The sequence below is a fragment of the Sus scrofa genome, chromosome 3 (genome assembly GCF_054392235.1).
Source record: "Sus scrofa isolate SSC_HxYL_T2T_F1_AM1 chromosome 3, Sscrofa_HxYL_maternal_Yorkshire_Landrace_v2.0, whole genome shotgun sequence".
NCBI classification, from domain to species: Eukaryota; Metazoa; Chordata; class Mammalia; order Artiodactyla; family Suidae; genus Sus; species Sus scrofa.
In genome coordinates, this window is record NC_139385.1 from 109,301,422 (window position 1) to 109,322,371 (window position 20,950).

Genomic DNA, 20,950 nt, shown 5'->3' on the forward strand with positions numbered 1-20,950 from the left:
TTTTCATCCGATTGTGTTGGGAACACATAGACACAGTTTGTCTAGAAAACCTTGACTCCCTTCTTGGTTTTTGCCCTGATCTTGGGTAGGTCACCTGAGCGATGCCAGCTACTCTGTTGATTTCTAAAAATGGGAATAGTGGTGCCTGTTTTTCTTCTCTCTTAAGAATCTTACAAAGCAAGGATACTTTTTGAAAATAAAACTTTTATTACTACAATGGATCATTGCCAGGACTCATTTCCAAGTGCATGCGTTGCTGCACTCACATCAGCACAATTCTGTTGTCGGTGCCGTTGGAAGTTCTCACCTGTGATCTACATGCAGACCTCTCACGCAGCTTCTAGAAGTTTCCATTCACCTCACTTATGTACCCTTTTTAAAAGAATTCTAGGGAGGTGAGGTCTGAAAAGAAAGGAGACTTCTGTTAGCGTTTTATATAATAACTGAAGCTATATATCCGCCAAGCCCCAAACTGTACAATAAAAGTTTTCTTGGATACTACTTTTCTCCCATAATTCCTAGCACATTGCTTATTAAGTTATTAACCAGCAATTTCTCTGGCAGCATATTAAACTTTACTTTTAAACAAGTCACAGAGGGGGGGAAACATGCATCTCTCATAAAAGGAATAAAAAACATACACCCTCTAAAACAGTTTCTTCAGGCTTTGAACAAACCCCAAGCCCCACACAAGGTCTCTTTTTCCTCATTCTCTACACATAACTTGAGTGTTAGTACATCAATGAGAAAAAGATGCCTAATAGAAAGAGGGAAAAATATGAGGGCCTCTGGGGGTGTGGGAGGCTCCCTTGGGGGAGCCTCTGAAAAGGCAAGTGAGCCTTCAGGGAGGGAAAGGCAAAGCCTTGGTACTGAGCTTACAGACTTCCTCTAGGAGCAGCGGCACCCCCAGGGAAGCAGAGGCAGCTGTGGCCTCGACCTTGACCTAAGAAGGGCCTCAGGGCCTTGGGCAGACTGCCTGGACCTTTGCTGAGTGCCTACCCAGAACCCTGGTAAAGTGGTGAAGGCCCTTTGTCTTCACACACTCCATCCCCCGGGAACAAAAGCTGTCTTCCCAAGGGCGGCCCCAAGTGCTCTGTAGCGCGTGGCTGGGACGTTTGGTCCCTTTCTGGACAGACTCACAGCTCATGGTGTCTTGCTGTGTGCATGACGTCTTGGTAAGGACTCCCTGCAACCTGGTCAACCACCAGAGAAGGGCACGAAGATGGCTTCACTTTAAAAGGAAAATCCGAGCAGAGGGCTGCAGGGCAGCTTATACGTGTGGGTGTGAGTATAAACACTTGCAAAGCTCCAGACCAAGAAAGGCTGGATGGAAGTTGGAACATACCCTAAAAATGCAGCTCTGCCGGCACCCGCCTCCCCTCCCGCGGTGGCGGGCAAGGTAAACGAGCAGTCCCGGCTCGCCAGCCAGGCCCTGCATGCTGCTGCCAGCTGGCCTCGGGTGTAGATCTGGACTCTAGATGTTACCACGGGGGAAAATAACTTGTTTAAAAATATATATTCTGCAATTCATGACCGTTTGGCATCTCGGTTTAAACAGATCCCCTATTGTTTCTCTGAGAATGCCATATGATGGTTGCTTGGCTGGGGGCTGTGGTAAAAATGGAAATCAGAGGGGAGAGGGGGTTCTTTTTTATTTAATTTACACTTCCACATTTATATGACTTCATGTGGCCTGCATCAAAGGAGTACCTCCTGGCTCCTAACCACAGCAGCTCTTCCTTTTATAACCAAACATAAGGAGAGGCAGCGTCTGGTCGGCCGACCGCTCCTCTTGCAGAGTCTCCAACTGCCAGGGACGACAGAGGGGGCCCGCGGGAGCTCTGGGGGACCAGAGGAAGGTCAAGGCAGCAGCCCGTCAAGTCAGCTGTTCAGACTGTCCTCAGCGGCTCTTCTCTGATGGTTAGTCAGGGCCGGTTTCCTAGAGGGCAGGCTTTGAAGTGTGTTTTAAATACAGGACACTGTGTGGCTGGACATGTGTCAGGCAGGGGGGCCCCCCCGCCCCGCACTTATTATTCTTTTCTTCTCCCCACCCCAGCCCTGCCTCTCACCTGCCTTCTCTCCCATATTCCGCATCTTTGTTTCCTCTCTGCTTTTCTTCTGTCCAGCCTATTTCGGGGCTGGTGGCGGTCCCCAGGCTGATGCTTCATTAACTGACTGCTGACGCCATGGTGAGGGGCTGCCAGTGCTTCATACTCACTGCGCTGGAGAACAGAAGCCGCCTGAGTTGCAGTGAGCCCGTGGGAGCCCTGCTTAGAGGAGGAGCCCTTGGTGGGCTGTGCTGGGCCCAGCCCCTGCCAGGACCCAAGAGCCAAAGTCATCCTAAGCTGTCAAGCTTGTCTCCTGTACCTGTTTGAGTTTCTGGCCGGTGGCAGGCATGTTCCCACCGTTGTATCTTTGCTCCAGTGAACTCTCCTGCCTGGAGTTCCTTCTTTCCATGCACCAGTCAGTTCCTTCCCCATCTCCAGACCCCTCCTCCGTGATATTCGCTCAGATCGTTTTGTGAATGTCTTGGTTTTCTCCATGTATACCCCCAACACCGCCACACACACACACACACACACACACACACACACACACACACACACACACACACACACACACACGACCTAAGCTCTTCAAGGCCAGAACCTTGTCCCTTCCACTTCTCTTCCAAGGAGGATATCTCCCATGGTGCTTCGTAAAGCTTTCTAGATGAATAAAGTTAAGCCATGTGTCTAATCAGGATTCTGGGGAAGTAATTTTTCTGTAGGAACTGGAGTGACCTTAGACCCTGACTCTTGAAGTCCAGATAGGATCTCATGACTTAGAGACCTTAACACTCACTAACAGCGTCAAGCCAGAATGGTTGTCTTCAGCCCTCTGAAGATGGCAGTGGATTCTTCTGGAAGAGTTTCCTATGTCCAAAGTAAACCATCTGTTTCTCACACTAAGGAGCAGGACTCCCAGACTCCCAGGATGGCTTGGACTGATGGGGTCCCACTAGGGCTTCAACCCTTTGAAGCTTTTGGAGCTCTTAAAGGCCACTCCTAAGTGCCTCCATTTGGGGCGTGTCACCCATCCGCTGTCACTTCCTGCTGTCCCTCCTCTTCCACATCCCCTTTGCACTTCTTGTTATTATGCCATAGTCTTTGGACATGCTGCTTCCTCTGCTGGCAGTGTCTCCCAGGCTCCTCCTCATCCCCCAGCTCTGCTGAGGCACTTCCTGACTCACCTGGGCAGTTCCCCTTCCCCACCCTGAATTTGCACTCTGGCAACCCCTCTCTCTTTCTCTCTTTTTTTTTTTTTTTCCTTTTAAGGGCCACACCTGAGGCATATGGAGGTTCCCAGGCTAGGGGTCGAATCAGAGCTACAGCTGCTGGCCTCCGCCACAGCCACAGCAACGCAGGATCCAAGCCATGTCTGTGACCTACACCACAGTTCACAGCAACACCAGATCCTTAACCCCCTGAGTGAGGCCAGGGATCGAACCTGCGTCTTCATGGATACTGGTCAGATTTCTTTCCACTGAGCCATGAAGGGAACTCCCTATCAACCCCTCTCTCAAGCACCCATTATAACATATGATTGGTTGTGTGTTTCTCTTGCTAAACTAGTGGATTTCAAGTTTTTTGACAGCCATTCACAAGAAGAAATACATTTTACAGATTACTTAATATGTATCTTTGTACTGAGTGTGGGTGTGTATGTATACATACACACCCACACCTATGAAATTTTGCATAGTTTGAAATTTTACTGTCTATATAAGAGATGAACAGTTTGCAAGAAATGCAACAGAGAGGGAATTTACTCAAGATTTAGCATATTTAATTTCAGGAACATTAGCTTTCAGCATATTCACCATCATCTTGGATATTGGGCCTGACCCCATGGATATCCTTCAGTATAATAAAGGGTAACTTAGTACCTGGAAAAGAAAAAGACGTTAGACTGAATCAATAATATCTTTACCTCAAATTATTACATTTTATGAAATATTTATATCTTATGTCAAAGGTAATTGATTCAAAATTCATTCTCGGCAAGGATTTTATAGAAATTCCACAGATATTGGAGTTCCTGTCGTGGCGCGGTGGTTAACGAATCCGACTAAGAACCATGAGGTTGCAGGTTCAATCCCTGGCCTTGCTCAGTGGGTTGAGGATCTGGTGTTGCCGTGAGCTGCACGTATATGGCCCTAAAAGGCAAAAAAGAAAAAGAAAAAAGAAAATGTAAAAGAAAAAAGGCTGTTCGGGACTCTAAGTTCCTTGAGGGCAGTGACCACTGTCACTGAATCATTTCAGCTTTATGTTTCCATTCCCTGGCATGATTCCTGGCTCCCAGTGGCCTCTTAGTAAATGTTTTCTAAATGAATGGGCTTCAGTTAAAAAGCTCTGCAGCCCCTGGGATTCCGGAAGGGACAGGAGAAGTGAATAATTGATCACAGACTCCCCGAGAGCTCCTGCTGTCCCCTAGACACTAGAGCCATTGTGGACGTGTCTGGGAAGCCCTGCCTTCTGCCTCCCCCAGCTTCCAGGAGATTTAATGAAGTTCAGAGATCAGGGTCTCGGGTGGGTGTTAGTCAAGGGACAAATGATAAAAAGAGTGGAAGAAAGCATTTTTAACAAGCCCTTCATTTCATGTTATATGTGTAAACTGAGTCCTCATAGTACCTGAGGTCTGCTCTTCCTTCTGAAGCCACTCTTATGCTGCTTTTCAGCCCATCTGTTGGACCCTGACCACGCCTGACTTTTTTCAAACACTCTCAGTCTTTATTATACCATACCCTATGCCAGGATTTTTCCATTTGGGGGAAGAAAAAAAAATCCCGGAGTTCCCGTCGTGGCGCAGTGGTTAACGAATCCGACTAGGAACCATGAGGTTGCGGGTTCGGTCCCTGCCCTTGCTCAGTGGGTTAACGATCCGGCGTTGCCGTGAGCTGTGGTGTAGGTTGCAGACGCGGCTCGGATCCTGCGTTGCTGTGGCTCTGGTGTAGGCCGGTGGCCACGGCTCCGATTCGACCCCTAGCCTGGGAACCTCCATATGCCGCAGGAGCGGCCCAAGAAATAGCAAAAAGACAAAAAAAAAAAAAAAAAAAAAAAAAAATCCCCAAGCCCACCAAAACCCTGTGGCTTGGTTTCCTGTCCAGCTGGCTTGCTCTTTCCCAGGATTTTATTCCCATCATCAAAGTGGCCTGACAGACCGAGAACAAACCTCTGGCTCACCCTGAACTCTCAGTGTACCATTTCCAAGTCAGAACAAACACCAAGTAAGAGGGAGAGAAAAAGAAAAAGAAAAAAAAAATTATTTCCTGACTTAGGAGCCAGGTCAGAGTGAAGCCCAACTTTGATTCCAGACAGAGATGTTATGAGGCCGTGGCCGTGGCTGTGGCTGTTCTCGAGGTTGGAGCCTTGAACGGTGGGCTCCAGGCCAGAATTTCTCTCTGGGCCAGTCTCGAAGGCGAGGCCATGGATGGACTCGTTTGTGGCCCCAGATCCTCTCTGTTTCCTGGAATCAGAAGCAGCCCTGGGTGAGGGAGCCTCCCGTGATCTCCTTGACTACATCAGACTTGGCTGAGCCCCTCAGAGCTATGGGTGCAGTCAGAGTGGTCCCTGCCATGTCCAAGGATGCCAGCAAGGTTGGCAGCCTGTGCCAGGCCAAGAGAGGGTGCAGAACACTTCAGCCTGGCTGGGGGCTCTAAAGATCATAACCTTTCCTCTATTCATTTAGAGATTTTAAAAAATATATGGGCTAAAAAAAAAAAAAAAATCTCATGGAAACTAGGCTTCTCACCAGACTTGAAAGTCAAACCGATTTCCCAAAAACATTCTGTATGGCTCCAGCAGAAAAACATCTGGGGTGAGATGCTAAGAGTGTGAGGCCAGATGGGAGGAGGCAGTACATTTTTACACTAAGGAGCACCGGTTAGCACAGAGTATCCCATCGCCTGCAAGTCTGGCTTTCCTTGCTTATTTCCACCTTCTCGATACATTCTCTAGTGTCTCTGGACCCCAACCTGGTCTCACCTGGTCTGAACAGGGCAGACTAATTTCTTCCCACATCTGTTGCCCCCTCTCAGAGTGCCTTTCCTTGTCAACTGTGTCTAAATTCTTCCCATCTTTCATGGCCCAGTTGAAACTGCAACTTCATAAACCTTTTCCATTTCTCCAGTCCACCCTAATATGTTCTTTCCCTTAACTCCTTACATCCTGTTCCAGAGTTTGTCTTTATTCTTGTATCCCTAACTAGACAAAATTCTCTGCTTCCCAAATCAGAAAGCCTCTCTTCCCAGCACCTAGCTCAAAGCTGGACAATCAGGAGGCATTCTACCTGCTCTCTGCAGGCCATTTATTTATGCAGCCCTGTGCTTCATGTCCGATAATTTATTAACCCATTGCAGTAGGTTTTCTTGCTTTCTTTCTTGAGTGACCCTTTCTTTGGGGGGCAGGGGGTGGAGGGGAGGGAAACATCCCACTTCCTAAACAGTGGAAGTGCCAGAACTGGGAATGCTATTAAAGAAGTTTTCATAGACTGTAAGCTTTTCAACTTCACAGGCCAAGTTATGACTGATCAGGGGGAAGCTGGATAGAGACAAAAGATGAGGGTCAGATTCAGGGGGAAATTTTCCAAATAGATCAAAGTATTAACAACAACAAAAATTGGAACTGTAGGAGTTCCCACTGTGACACAACAGGATTGGCAGCATCTTGGGAGCGCTGGGACACAGGTTCAATCCCTGACCCAGCCCAGTGGGTGAAGGATCCATCACTGCTGTGCCTGTGGCTTAGGTTGCAACTGCAGTCGGATCTGATCCCTGGCCCAGGAATTCCATATGCCATGGGGCGGCCAAGAAAGAAAAAAGAATTTGGAACTGTAACATAAAGAACAGTGGTTGTTCTGTTCTTGTGGTTGCCAAGGCGGAGGTGGGAGGGAGTGGGATGGACTAAGAGTTTGGGGTTCGTAGATGCAAACTATTACATTTAGAATGGATAAGCAATGAGGTCCACTGTATAGCACAGGGAACTCGATCCAGTCTCTTGGGATAAATCATAATGGAAGATAGTATAAGAAAAAATGTATATGTGTCTATGACTGTGTCACTTTGTCATACAGCAGAAATCGACACAACATTGTAAATCAACTAAACTTTTAATTTAAAAAATTAAATATATATATATATTTTTTGTCTTTTTAAGGCCACACCCATGGCATATAGAGGTTCCCAGACTAGAGGTCAAATCAGAGCTGTACACTCTGGCCTACACCACAGCCACAGCAACACAGGATCCAGGCCTCATGTGCAGCCTATATCACAGCTCATGGCAACGCTGAATCCTTAACCCACTGAGCAAGGCTAGGGATTGAACCTTTATCCTCATGTGTGCTAGTCAGATTCATTTCCACTGAACCACTATGGGAACTCCTTTTTTTTTATTTTTTATTTTTTGTAGTGATTGAAAATTTATTAGCATTTTTGGATGCTTGCCAAAATGAAATTGTTTCATTGGGTTTTGAGATACATACTCAGTGAATATATGTCAGTGCTGTTTCTTTTATATATATATAATGATTTTTTTCCATTTATATAACTGGTTTATAGCATCCTGTCAATTTTCCACTGTACAGCATGGTGATCCAGTTACACATACATATATACATCCTTTTTTCTCACATTATTATGCTGCATCATAAGCGACCAGATGTAGTTCCCAGTGCTACACAGCAGGATCTCATTGCTAATCCATTCCAAAGACAATAGTTTGCATCTATTAACTCCAAATCCCCTATCCATCCCACTCCCTCCCCCTCCCCCTTGGCAACCGCAAGTCTATTCTCCCAACTGCTAAATACTTTAAAAATGGAACTGTAGGAGTTCCCGTCGTGGCGCAGTGGTTAACGAATCCGACTAGGAACCATGAGGTTGCGGGTTCGGTCCCTGCCCTTGCTCAGTGGGTTAACGATCCGGCGATCCGGCATTGCTGTGAGCTGTGGTGTAGGTTGCAGACGCGGCTCGGATCCTGCGTTGCTGTGGCTCTGGTGTAGGCCGGTGGCTCCAGCTCCGATTCAACCCCTAGCCTGGGAACCTCCATATGCCGCGGGAGCAGCCCAAGAAATAGCAGCAGCAACAACAACAACAACAAAAGACAAAAGACAAAAAAAAAAAAAAAAAAAAAAAAAAAAATGGAACTGTAAAGTACTAAAAGAAAATATGGGAAAATTTAAAAATCTCTATCTTGGAGAAGGGTTAGACTTTGTAAGCATGACATAAAACCCAGAAGACATAAATAGAAATATATTTGACTACATACAGCTAAACATTTTTGAATTGAAAAAAAATTATAAGGTTAAAGGACAAATGATAAACTGCAAAAACATATTTGCATCACATATGACAAAGGGCAGATTTCCTTAATATACAAAGAGCTCCAACAAATCAATAAAGAAAAAATGAAAACAAAATAGGAGATTTTAGTACAATTCACAGAAAAGGGAATTCAGATAGCGTTTTTGAAAAACATATGAAGGGATGGCCACTGGAAATAATTGTGATTTAAATCCAATGAGATACTGTTTTTAACTTATCATCTTGGCAAAGGTCAAAAGTTAAATCACTGTGTTGGTCAGGTTGTTGCGGAGGTGGGGCTCTTATACACTGTTGATGAAAGAATAAATTGATACAATCTCTTTGGAAAGCATCTTATCAAAATCAAGCAGAATTTTAAAAGTGAAAATATCTTTTGTTTTGTTTTGGTGTTATTTTTTGGCCATACCCACAGCATTTGGAAGTTCCCTGGCCAGAGATTAAATCCAAGCCACAGCTGCAACCCACACCACAGCTGTGGCAACACCAGGTCCTTAACCCACTGTGCCACAGCAGGAGCTCCACATGTGCAAATATCTTGATCCAGCAAATCAGCTTCCAGGAATCTCTCTTTTGGGTATTCAGGCCTATGCACAAAACTAATGTATGTATATATGTTTATATTTATTGCAGCATTGCTTTCAAACAAAGTATCTTAAACAGTCTGAGTTATTTCAGTAGGGGACAGGTACCTCCATGAAATGGATCAGTTCACAACCATTTAACGAATGAGGCAAATCTCTGTTTTGAATAGAATGATACTTAAAATATATGAGTGAAAAAAGTAGTGCTCAGAACTTAGTATGTAGTAAACCACTACTTACATAAAACTAAACAAGTGAGTAGCTATAGATAGATGCTTGTAAATGAATAGAATGTGCCTGGAAGGATATACTGTGGCAAGTAGTAACGGCGGCTGCCTCAGGGGAGCAGAACATGTGGATAGAGGGTGGAGGCATGGAAAAGGAGCTTAATTTTTACTGCATCCCCTTTTGTACTGTTTGAATTATTTTTATACTGTGTGCATGTGTTGTTACCTGCTTTTAAAAGCTAATTTTTAAAAATAGCCAGGCGTAGGTATGAAATGAGGCCAGATGTGCAGTGTACATGTAAACATGTAGCTCTGCTCGGGTGAGAGCCAGGGAGCAAGCAGATCCTGGAGGGGAAGCAAGTCAGTGGCACAGACGTGAGGCTGGTCAGCCCCAGGGAGATGTTGAAATGACAGGGGGTTTTGTTTTCTGGTTTTGTCTCCATGCCTGCAGCGCGCGGGAGTTGCAAGGATCAAACCCATGTCACAGCAGTGACCCAAGCCACTGCAGTGACCACACTGGATCCTTGACCACCACAAGAGGACTCCCAAGACAGTTTTGTTTTAAATTAAAAGAGCTGACTAGCTTTTCCTATAAATCCATGCACATTCAGAGGATATGAGCAGCTCAGGATAGAGTGGGAATGAACCTTAGGGACGTGGTCAAACTGATCATTTATAGGGAGTGAGAAGGATGGATTGAGGGATCAAGCCAGATGGAAAGAGCGTAGCCAGAACTTGTCCCACATCCTAGATTGGAGGCGGAGGAGCAGGGCAGGGAACGGACGCTTGCAGAGCTTCTGCCGGGGCGAGGCACTGAGGCAAGCGCTCTGGGTTTGCCCATCCAGTGCTCACGGTGACTCACAGTGTGATGATTAGGGTTTCATCGTACAGGTCGGGAATCTGATCCAGGTCACAGAGATACTAAGTGCCAAAGTCAGGATTCAAACCCACATCCGTCCCTGCAGTTTTTACTGCTTGTGCTGAACTCTCTGTACACCGAGGAGGTTTGGGCTCTTTTCATGGTCCCTCAGAGCCCAGGACCTTCAGTGCTGTTCTCAAAAGGAAGTCTCCATTCTTTCTTTTTTATTTAGACCCCTAAATCCAAGCCCAGTTATTATTCTCAGGATGAGGTTCAAAGAGCAAAAAGAGCTGCTCCATTTATCGAAAGGAGAAAAAAAAAAATCTCATTTATCAGCAAAGAAAGGTCTATTGCCGTGTTTGTCAGTGTGTTCATATGTTTGTTTTTTTCAGCTGATTAAGTCCGTAAATATGGCTTGTCATATGTGAATGCAGTTCTTCTCCAAAATGCTACATCAGTGATATTCATCACCCATGATTTTTCCCCTAAATGTGTTCGCTTAAGAGGAAGATGATAGAACATGATGTCGAATTCCCTGCCTCCCCTTGTTTTCAAGTAACTGAGATAGGATATTGGTTTGTGTTTGTTTTCAGTTAATTTTATTTGGAGCCAGAGCATAGAGTTTTATACATTTTGCACACGCACAGCCCAGCCCCCACCATATGGGCTAGGATTTCATTTTCTCCCCTGACTTGCTCCTGTGTTCTCGCCCTCGGTGACTGTCCATCATTTTTAGCATGCGTTACAACTCCCTAAGCCTCATGACATGCCTGGTGGAAAATACCCACTTTCACTCTTCTGTCACCCAGGCCTCAGGGAGAGAAAACATCGATTTATTTTCTGTTCTTTACTTTTCTAGGCAAAATCCATGTTTGGTGACCAGAGCTGTGTGTATTGATATTCTCTTCCTGTTGACTCGCTGCCTTGACAAACCCGCAAAAGGCAACCAGCCAGGTATGATTCAGAGTTATATCATATTTTGGAGTGATTACAGGTCTTTGAAATGTAGGTGGGGTTTTGAGTGGCTCTACCACACACTCCCCCACCTTCTACTTTTGTCAGACTAACCACATATCAAAATTAAACATAGTGTCATACGGTTCCCTCATAGACGCTTCCCGAGAAAGCCTGTCCTTCTTTAGTTGCAAGTTTATTTCCTATTTGGTCATTCAGGGAAGAGTCTGGACTCCACTCAGATACTCTCTGTATTTCTGAGACCTTGGCTCTTTCCCGTTTCATGCATTTTCTTTGAAAGGTTGTCATTTTCAGTAACTCCGAGTTCACTGTGTTCCATTCTGTGGAGATAACCGAGTGGACTCATTTGAGGCTGGAGCTTGGACTGGATATTCGAGGCTCAGTCTCATATCCACCCCTCACTCCCCTACGCTCTGACTTTGTATATGTTCCTTGGTGTCATGTGTGTTTCCCGGTATGGGCCCCAGATCCACACACAATTGTTCTATTTTCATCACGATTCACAAAGTGTTCTCGAAAGGGAGAGGGGCAACTCCAAATAAAAAAAAAAATTTTTTTGATGTGTTTATGTAAGAGGCCGCAGGAAGTGCCGTACATGAGTTCCAGGCCACAGACTGAAGCTGATTTTCATCAACACAAACTGGAATGCAGGGTAATGAGCCTGCAACTGGTTAAAATCAGCCTCTTCTAATTGATTAGGCCTGTCTAAAGGAGGCTACAATTACAAAGTCAGATTCTGAGTACAAGCAGGCCAGACCTTTCCTCTGTTACATTTAGTCTGTCAATGATTTGTTGTCTTCAGTAAATATATTCAGGCTGTCGGAGTCCAGCTCTGTCCATATGGAACCCTGTTCCCCAATTCAAACCAATTTAAAATGCTGGGGGCGGGGGGAGGTGCGAAACTGCCTCGCTGGGATCAATGTATATTAGGCCACAAAGCCCCTGTGGCCACACAGAGGTAATAAGAACACGCCTGGACTTTCATCAGCTTCACGTCCCTGCACAGGGGTAGCTGTTGCATCCGTTTGATAGACTAGGATCATATAGTTTTATGGCTGTGAAACAGTCCTAGTTTATACCTCTAACCCCAGCATAATTAGTAGTAGTACCCCTTTTACTCCTGAAAGTGTCCAGGTTTGCACAGTAAGTCACAGGTCACCCTAGCTGTACGGGACCTCAGGATTGCATTGACTTTATTTTACCCTTGAGGTAACTGGGTCCAGAGATTATAAACAGATTATGAATCAGCTATTGCCATGTGAATCGTTTGGAGTTTCTACCATTTTTGTATTTCAGTTCCAAATTGCATAGAGCTTTAGAATACTCATCTGCTTAACGTCTAAAGAGCCTTGTCCAGGAGTTCCCATCGTGGCTCAGCGGTAATGAAACCGACTTGTATCCAGGGAGATGTGAGTTCAATCCCTGGCCTCGCTCAGTGGGTTAAAGGATCTGGCATTGCCAGAGCTATGGAGTAGATCACAGATGTGGCTTGGATCCTGCACTGCTGTGGCCATGGTGTAGGCTGACAGCTACAGCTCCGATTTGACCCTAGCCTGGGAACTACCATATGCCTTGGGTGTGGCCTTAAAAAAGACCAAAAAAAAAAAAAAAAGTATTATTAATCTCATCTCTTTTTACTTTTAAATTTTTTTTTTTTTTTTTTTTTTTTTTTGCTTTTTAGGGCCACACCTGTGACATATAGAAGTTCCCAGGCTAGGGGTCGACTCAGAGCTACAGCTGCCGGCCTCCACCACAGCCACAGCAATGAAGGATCCAAGCCATGTCTGTGACCAACACCACAGCTCATAGTAACACTGGATCTTTAACCCACTGAGCGAGGCTAGGGATCAAACCTGCTTCCTTGTGGATACTACTCAGGTTCATGACCCACTGAGCCACAACAGGAACTCCTTCTTTTTATTTTTTAAAATGTGACTATTAGAAAATCAAAAATTACGTATATGGCTCATGTATTTCTATTGGACAAGCACTGATTTTTTTTCCAGTCCTTTGGGAACTGCCCTCATAAACCACAGGATATATTCGTATGTATGTATCTTTCTTCTATATGAATGTATATATTCATATACTATATCCACACAAGTAGTGGTAGCAAACCTTCCTCCTTTGAGGATGAGTTTGATTTTTTTTCTTTTTTTTTTGACTGCACCTGAGGTGTATGGAAGTTCCTGGGCCAGGGATCGAATCTGAGCCATGGCCATGACCTACACCACAGCTACTGCAACACTGGATCCTTAACCCTCTGCACTGGGCTGGGGATCAAACCCATGCTGCCAGAGACAATACCAGATACTTAACCTGCTGTGATATAGCGGGAACTCCCTGAATTCAGTTTTTAAAATGAACTAAATGTCAAATAAAATGGAGATTAGAATGGATAGCACTGTTTAGGATAAAAATAATCTGTAAACTTAAAGTAATTAAATCTAATCTTATGTGTTTCACAATTATTTCCAAAGGCAGTTTGAGCAGTAACTAAGTATATCACCAAACAAGGTGATCACTTACCTGGATGTGTAGATTTCAGTGTGATTTCACAATGTAGCCAAGCCATAGTTTTACCTTGTAAATGCCTTGAAAGAATGGATCATGTCTTACATTCCATGTCCCCTGGCTCAGCAAATAGCAGGCCTGGCTAAATGGATTTGTTATTAACTGATTGATTGAAATACAGAATTTTCCTCAGTTTTTAGAATAATAACAGGTGTCCTCAAGGTACGAATCTTATTTAAACTTATGCATTAGTCAGATGTAAATTCATTGTCCAAATTCAAATCGAATTTTTATTTTTGGCCATGCTTGCAGCACAGGAAGTTCCCGAGCCAGGGATCGGACCCAAGTCACAGCAGTGGCCCAGGCCACTACAGTGACAATGCCAAATCCATAGCCCGCTGCACCACAAGGGAACTCCTCAAATCAAATTTTATGTCATGTATATATGTAAATATGTGTCTGTCTACCTCCAAAGCTCACAGAGCCCAGACACTGAAGGTAGAGCCCTAGGTTTGAATTCCAAGTCTGCCATTTACTAGCTTTTGTGACCGTAGGCAAGTCATTTAACCTCTTTGAGATACTTTTTCTCAATTGTAAGTGAGGATATAATAGGATATATGTCTTAGAGCCATTGTCAACTAATACATGTAAAGTCCTATGTAAAGAATGCGCTTTGCAAGTTCTTGTCGTGGCTCAGTGGTTAATGAACCCGACTAGTATCTATGAGGACTCGGGTTCAATCCCTGGCCTCACTCAGTGGGTTAAGGATCTGGCACTGCCTTGAGCCATGGTGTAGGTCGCAGATGCAGCTCAGATCTGGCATAGCTGTGGCTGTGGCATAGGCCAGTGGCTACAGCTCCGATTTGACCCATAGCCTGGGAACTTCCATACACTACCAGTGTGGCCCTAAAAAGACCAAAAAAAAAAAAAAAAAGAGAGAGAGAGAGAGAGAGAATCTGCTTTGGAATCCACTTGCTTAGAGATGCTCCTACCCCTCTGACTGATGCAGAAAAAGCTCATTTTGTTGTCGTTCATTTATTTTTTCATTCATCAGACGTATGTTGGGCACATACATCTGGAGATACACGTGATATATTGTGGACTTATAAGCAGGTCCAATAAGGGATTACAGATGCTGTAAAGGGAATATGTATGGGATACATTTGAAGCACGAAAAAGTGAAAGGTCATTTTTACTTGGGGAGACATGAAAGGCTTCGTAGAGCAGGTGGTGGTTGAACAGTTTTGAGGATGAGGAGAAAGTCTCCAGATGGGCAAAGTAGAGGTATTATGGACGGGGAAAGGAGCTCGTCGAAAGTCACAGAGACACAAACCAGCACAGCTTTCAAAGAAGTAGGACACTGCAATAGTAGCAGTGCTGGGTTCAAGGACAGCAAGATGTGACTAGAAGTGAGGCTGGGGAGGCAGGAACTCAGTCAAGGACAGCTTCATGGGCCTGCGTCTAAGTAGCTTGAACTTGACCTTGTAGATAAAGGAGATTATTGGAGGATATAAGACAGGGAGTAGGGTCATGTGGTTTTTAAGACAAAGTGGCATTTTCTCTATCCACGTCCATAAAGAATTCTTAGGACCCTTATGGAGCCAAGTTCCTTTGTCACAGAAGAAGAATGTAACCAAAAATGCATTCATGGAATGTCAGGGAGATTTGTCCAGGCATCTTGATAACCATTATTGGGGGCTTAGGGGAGTAGGAAGTGGAAGAGTAGAGTTCAAGGCAGCACAATGCTAAAAAGAGTCACTTTAGAACCGTGCTATTATAAAGGGATTTCTTCCTCTAATTTCCCATTTTACCAATTTTACATAACGTAATTCTGTTTTATTCATATGTGTATACATGTATTTCAACAGTAACTATATCTAGATATGAATCTTAAAGGAGATTAATTCTTTCGAAAGAAATGCAGTAAGATCAATTTCCGGGAAACTTTTTGGATAGAGACGGGTCTGCCCATCTCCTCTCAAATACTATTCTGTACGTGACCTTGGAAGGCTATTCCTACCTCTAAAATGTCTTGGAACCACATTGAAGGGCTGGGGGCATAAACAATGAGAAAACCAGTGACGGGGAGAGGCAGAGAAGATGATTAGAACAGCTTAAGATAATGATGTGTTTTGTGTAATTCAAACTTTTATCTTAGTACTTCCCAATCATTTGAGGTTTCCTTAGCCATTAACTAGGTTTTAAAAATTCCAAATCTGGGGCTTTTGTTTTGAGTTTTAAAGTGATTTAAACCCACAAGGACTCTCTGTCCCCTGTATTCTTTTTCCTCTTCTGAATCCAGCTGTCATCATTAGTATATATCAGTTTCCTGCTGGAAAGAAAATTATAGTCTCCAGTGGGAGCTGGAGGATGAGGAAGAAAGAGCCTAACTGCTGCGAGGACGCGGAGGCTGGGTTACAGGCCTGGGCAGGGACGGGGAAATGGAGAGCTTTCATTTGCATCTTAAACCCGTCTTAACTTATTTGCTCTCAGGTTGGAAATTTTCCATTGCAATATCTATTTGCTGAAATCCTCTCTGAGACTTGCCTAAATATTTACTCCCTTTATTCTGCGAGGTGGACTTCTATTTCTCTCCTATGCCCATACCCCTTAAATTGTGTTTTTCGTAGTTCCTGAATTGAACATTTTCTTTTACCAAGTGTTTAAACAAATATCTTACCTATTTGCACTGTCTGACTTTAAGTTCTCTTGGTGGGTGTATGAGTGGGTTTCCCCTTTCCTAGTCTCCATCTTGCTAATTTTAATGTAACCTGGTTCTTTCTTTTGCGATTATATGTATGTTTAATGTATTAAAATTCAAATCTTGGGAAGTTTCTGTTGTGGCTCAGCAGGTTAAGAACCCAACTAGCGTTGCTGAGAGCTGTGGCGTGGTCCCAAACGTGGCACAGATCTGGCATGGCTGTGGCTGTGGTGTAGGCCGGCAGCTGCAGTTTGACCCCTAGCTTGGGAACTTCCATATGCCTCAGAGTGCGACCCCCCCCAGAAAAAAAAAAAAGTCAAATCTTGAAGAGGATTAGTTAATCCCAAAAGAAGAAATGACATAATAACAGTTTCCAAAAAATATTTTAGGTAGAAAAGGATTTGTCCATCCTACCCACATCATGTGAGTGATCTCAAAAGACTGTTTCTCTACCCCTGAAATGTATATAGGATGTCTATTATACTCTCATTTTCAGGAAAAAATCATTATTTTATATCGTCTTCCTTGTAGAGATCATAATAATTATGACCAACATTTATCGGGCCCTTAACTCTATGCCAAGCATTTTTCATGCATTAATGAAGGAGGTACTTGTGGTCCTTCACTTTAGATATGAGGAAACTGAGGCACAGAGAGACCTGCCGGATGTCACGTGTATAGTGAGGGAACAGAGCCTGAGCTTTCCAGCCACTGGAGACCACACTGTGGCCCCACAGCACAGTCACGCCCAGGTCAGGGAAACCACGCCCTGTCTCAGGGAGGGATGCCGGGGACCCCTCTGGGCATTCAGCTGCCCAGGCTCCTGCCCCTCCTGCAGAATCCCCAGGCCTCAGAGAGGGATCCCCTTTCTGGTAGCTTCCAGGTCGTATGCTTTCACAGGTCTTTCTTGTCTGCAGCGCTGTCTCCCATCCCCGGGGTGTGTGGAATAATAGGAGAATGTACTCGCGACTGGAGCAGTTACTAGAAAGAGGAAGCTGGCTTCTCCCAGGCAGCCACCTGCTTTTTTCCCTTTGAAAGTGGTCCCACGGCCACTGCCCGAAAGACTTCCCAATACTGGCTGCTGGGGACTGCATTTTGTGGTTTCTTTGTTAGTTGGCATTTATAGTTCGGATCTCATCCTTCTGCCAAGTGCAATAAACATTGTGTTTTAACTGGAATGTAACTTTTATTTTTGTTATTATTCTTCTAAATGCCTCAAAGGTGACCAGCTTGTGAGCGTGAAGTCAGAATCCCTAAAGAGTCGAAACACCAGGTTAATGTCCTTTGTAGATCCGTATAAGACGAGAAGACAGGCTCTCATTTTGGACTGCTTGTATTTATACAATGGCAGTTCAGTCATGTAAGCCCTCTCAAAGGCCAGCTTAGATGTTGCTGATGGTTAAGTGGTAAAATCTGTGAGAAGTATGCAGTGACACCTTGTATTTGTACTGCCTAGAACATGAATAATCTATGTGTGACATGAATAAATATAAGGTCAATGATTTTTATGACATACTACCTTCCTTTACCTAAGTTCCGGGGAACTATAGCCAAACAATTACAGAGACTAAAAACATTAGCAACTTCCAAACACCTGCTTTGATTACTTGGCCTAATTAGGTTACATTTAACCAGTCCCATCTGAACAAATTGAAAACAATTCTTATCTCTTCCCGCGGTCATGCACTTTTATCGGTGTTGGATGCAGATGTGTTTAACATGACACAGTTGGTGCTATTACTTCTCAGCTCTGGGCGGAAGATAAAAGGGAATTGAGAACATATTTTTAGAGTCTTCTGGGACTTTGTATTTCTGGGCCTGCAGCTCTAAACTTTAAAAAAAAAAAAAAAAAAAAAAAAAAGGCTTTGTTGTCAATAAATTAGTTGCTTTTCTCCAAAACACTGGGACTGTCATCTGAGCTGTTGCTTTTGCCAAAAGTATCTTTCACAGAGAACGGTGAGCTCCTAAAATAAGCGGATGAGTCCTAGCTGCCTTTCGGAAGTCAGCATCACGCAAGATGTGGCATCATTAGATGGCTGGTTTCATGTGGCGTTGACCCCTTGGTTCCTTCCAAGCCCCGTGCTGAGTACACTGGCCCACAATTCTTAGAATTTTAGAGTTTAGAGATCATGTAATCAAAAGGTAGAGTGGTAACTGTAGCAATTAAGTGACTTACCCAAGGTCACACAGCTGGTTAGTGAAAAAGTCAAGCTTTCCTGGTTCCACTATTAACTGTGGTCACCCATCTCTGTGTCCAGAGTGAATAGTGTTGAGTTGACCAAGTCTCTGGATTGTTAACCAAACCATATCATGAAATTGTCTGGATCCTTAAAGCCCTCATCACAGATAAGCTGAAACTAGCTGCCCATGTCAATTAAGTTAGTTAAAAGCAAGTTGGGTGGTTTTGGGGTTTTGGTTTTGCTTTTTAGGGCCGAACCTGCAGCATATGGAGGTTCCCAGGCTAGGGGGCCAGTCGGAACTGTAGCCACCAGCCTACACCACAGCCACAGCAACACCAGATCCTTAACCCACTGAGCGAGGCCAAGGATTGAACCCACAATTCGTTTCCGCTGCGCCGCAACAGGAGCTCCAAGCAAGATGTTTTTGAAAACTTATTCTAGACATTTCACATAAAGAGAATTGTACAGCATGTGGCCTTTTGTGTCTGGATTCTTTTTTTTTTTTTTTTTTTTTCCCACTGTACAGCAAGGGGGTCAGGTTATCCTTACATGTATACATTACAATTACATTTTTTCCCCCACCCTTTGTTCTGTTGCAACATGAGTATCTAGACATAGTTCTCAATGCTATTCAGCAGGATCTCCTTGTAAATCTATTCTAAGTTGTGTCTGGATTCTTTCACTTAATGTTTTCAGGGGTTCTTCCATGTCGTACCATGAATTGACACCCTCTTCTCTTTTCTGACTGAATGACATTCCGTCGTCAGATGTAACAAGTTTCGTTTCCTCAGTTGATGGACACTTGGATTGGTCATACCTTTTGGCTGTTAGAAGTAGTGCTGCTGCGAAGATTCATGGATGTCTTTTTTTGCAGGGACATATGCTTTCAGTTCTCTTGGGTATTTGCCTAAGAGTAGAACTGCCGGGCTATCTGCCAATTCTAGGTTTGGCTTTAAGGAATTGCCAAACTTCTCCCCCAGAGACTGCACCGTTTACGTTCCCACTGGCCGTGTATGAGGTTTCCAGTTTCTCCACATCCTGGACAATACTCGTTGCCCACTTTAGGATAATAGCCATCCTCGTGGGTGTGAGATGGGGCTTCACTGTGCTTTTGATTTGCATGTCCCTGATGGCTAATGATGTGGAGAATCTTTTCTAATGCTAACGAACCGTTGGTACACTTTCTTTAGCGAAATATCTGTTCTGATCCTTTGGGTTATTTGTCTTTTCATTCTTGAGTTGTAAGAGTTCTTTGTATATTCTGGATATTAACCCCTTATCAGATAAACGATTTGTAAGTATTTTCTCCCACTCTGTACATTGACTTTTCCCTTTTGGGATCATGTCCTTTAATGTACAAACATTTTTAGTTTTGATGAAATTCAACTTATCTGTTTTTTCTTTTGTTGTTTATGCTGTTGATGTCATGTCTTAGAAACTATTGCCTAATCCAGCGTCGCAAAGATTTGTATCCATTTTCTTCTTAAGAACTTAATAGTTTTTGGAGTCCCCATTGTGGCTCAGCAGTAACGAACCTGACTAGTATCCATGAGAATGCAGATTTGATCCCTAGCCTCGCTCAGTGGATTAAAGGATCCCTCATTGCCATCGATGTGAGCTGTGGTGTGGGTCAAAGGTGCGGCTTGATCTGGCTTTGCTGTGTCTACAGTGTAGGCCAGCAGCTGCAGCTCCATTTCGACCCCTAGCCTGAACTTCCATGTGCCACTGGTGCAGCCCTAAAAAGAAAAAAAAAAGAATTTAATAGTTTTGTCTCTTAACTTTTAGGTTTCTGAACCATTCGGAGATAATTTTTGTGTTTGGTGTGAGGTATAGGTCCAGCTGCATCCTTTTGCCTGTGGCTATCCATTTATCCCAGCACTTCTCATTTAAAAGACTTCTTTGGGAACTCCCTAGTGGTCTAGTAGTTAGGATTTGGCACTGTCACCACTGTGGCCCAAGTTTAGTCCCTGGCCTAGGAGCTGAGATCCCATGCAGGCTGTTGCAGATCATGACCAATAAATAAATAAATAAATAAATAAATAAATAAATAAATAAAAGGACCCCTCCTTTTTCCCATTGAATTGGCTTGACACTTTGCTTAGTCAAAACATCAAGTGACCGGAGTTCCTGTCCTGGTGCAGCGGAAACGAATCTGACCAGGAACCCTGGGGTTGCAGGTTTGATCCCTGGCCTCACTCAGTGGGTTAAAGGATCCAGCATTGCCATGAGCTGTGGTGTAGGTCAAAGACGTGGCTTGGATCTGATGTTGCTGTGGCTGTGGTGTAGGCCAGCAGCTGTAGCTCTGATTCAACCCATAGCCTGGGAACTTCCATATGCCGCCAGTGTGGCCCTAAAAAGCAAAAAAAAAAAACAAAAAAAAAAACAAGTGGCCATAAATATATGGATTTATTCTGGACTCTGGTTTCTAGTCCATTGATCCATATGTCTGTCCTTATACCAGGACCACACTGTCTTGACTGTCGTTGCTTTATAATAAGTTGAAATCAGGACGTGAGTCTTCCACCTTTGTTCTTTATTTTCAGTAGGG

The 20,950-nt window shown here is 44.1% G+C and overlaps 1 protein-coding gene across 9 annotated transcripts in view; it reads left to right on the forward strand.

The window, feature by feature from the left end:
• The window catches only part of THADA (THADA armadillo repeat containing), a 324,726-nt gene that overhangs the window by 234,719 nt on the left and 69,057 nt on the right, over positions 1 to 20,950 (forward strand). For all 9 annotated transcript variants that reach the window (XR_014842042.1, XR_014842043.1, XR_014842044.1 and 6 more), the window contains one exon: positions 10,892 to 10,986. Coding sequence is in view for 5 of the 9 variants with exons in the window: in XM_085019406.1 (XP_084875532.1) it covers positions 10,892 to 10,986 (95 nt within the window). In the remaining 4 variants the exon portion in view is untranslated. The remainder of the gene's footprint in view (positions 1 to 10,891; positions 10,987 to 20,950) is intronic.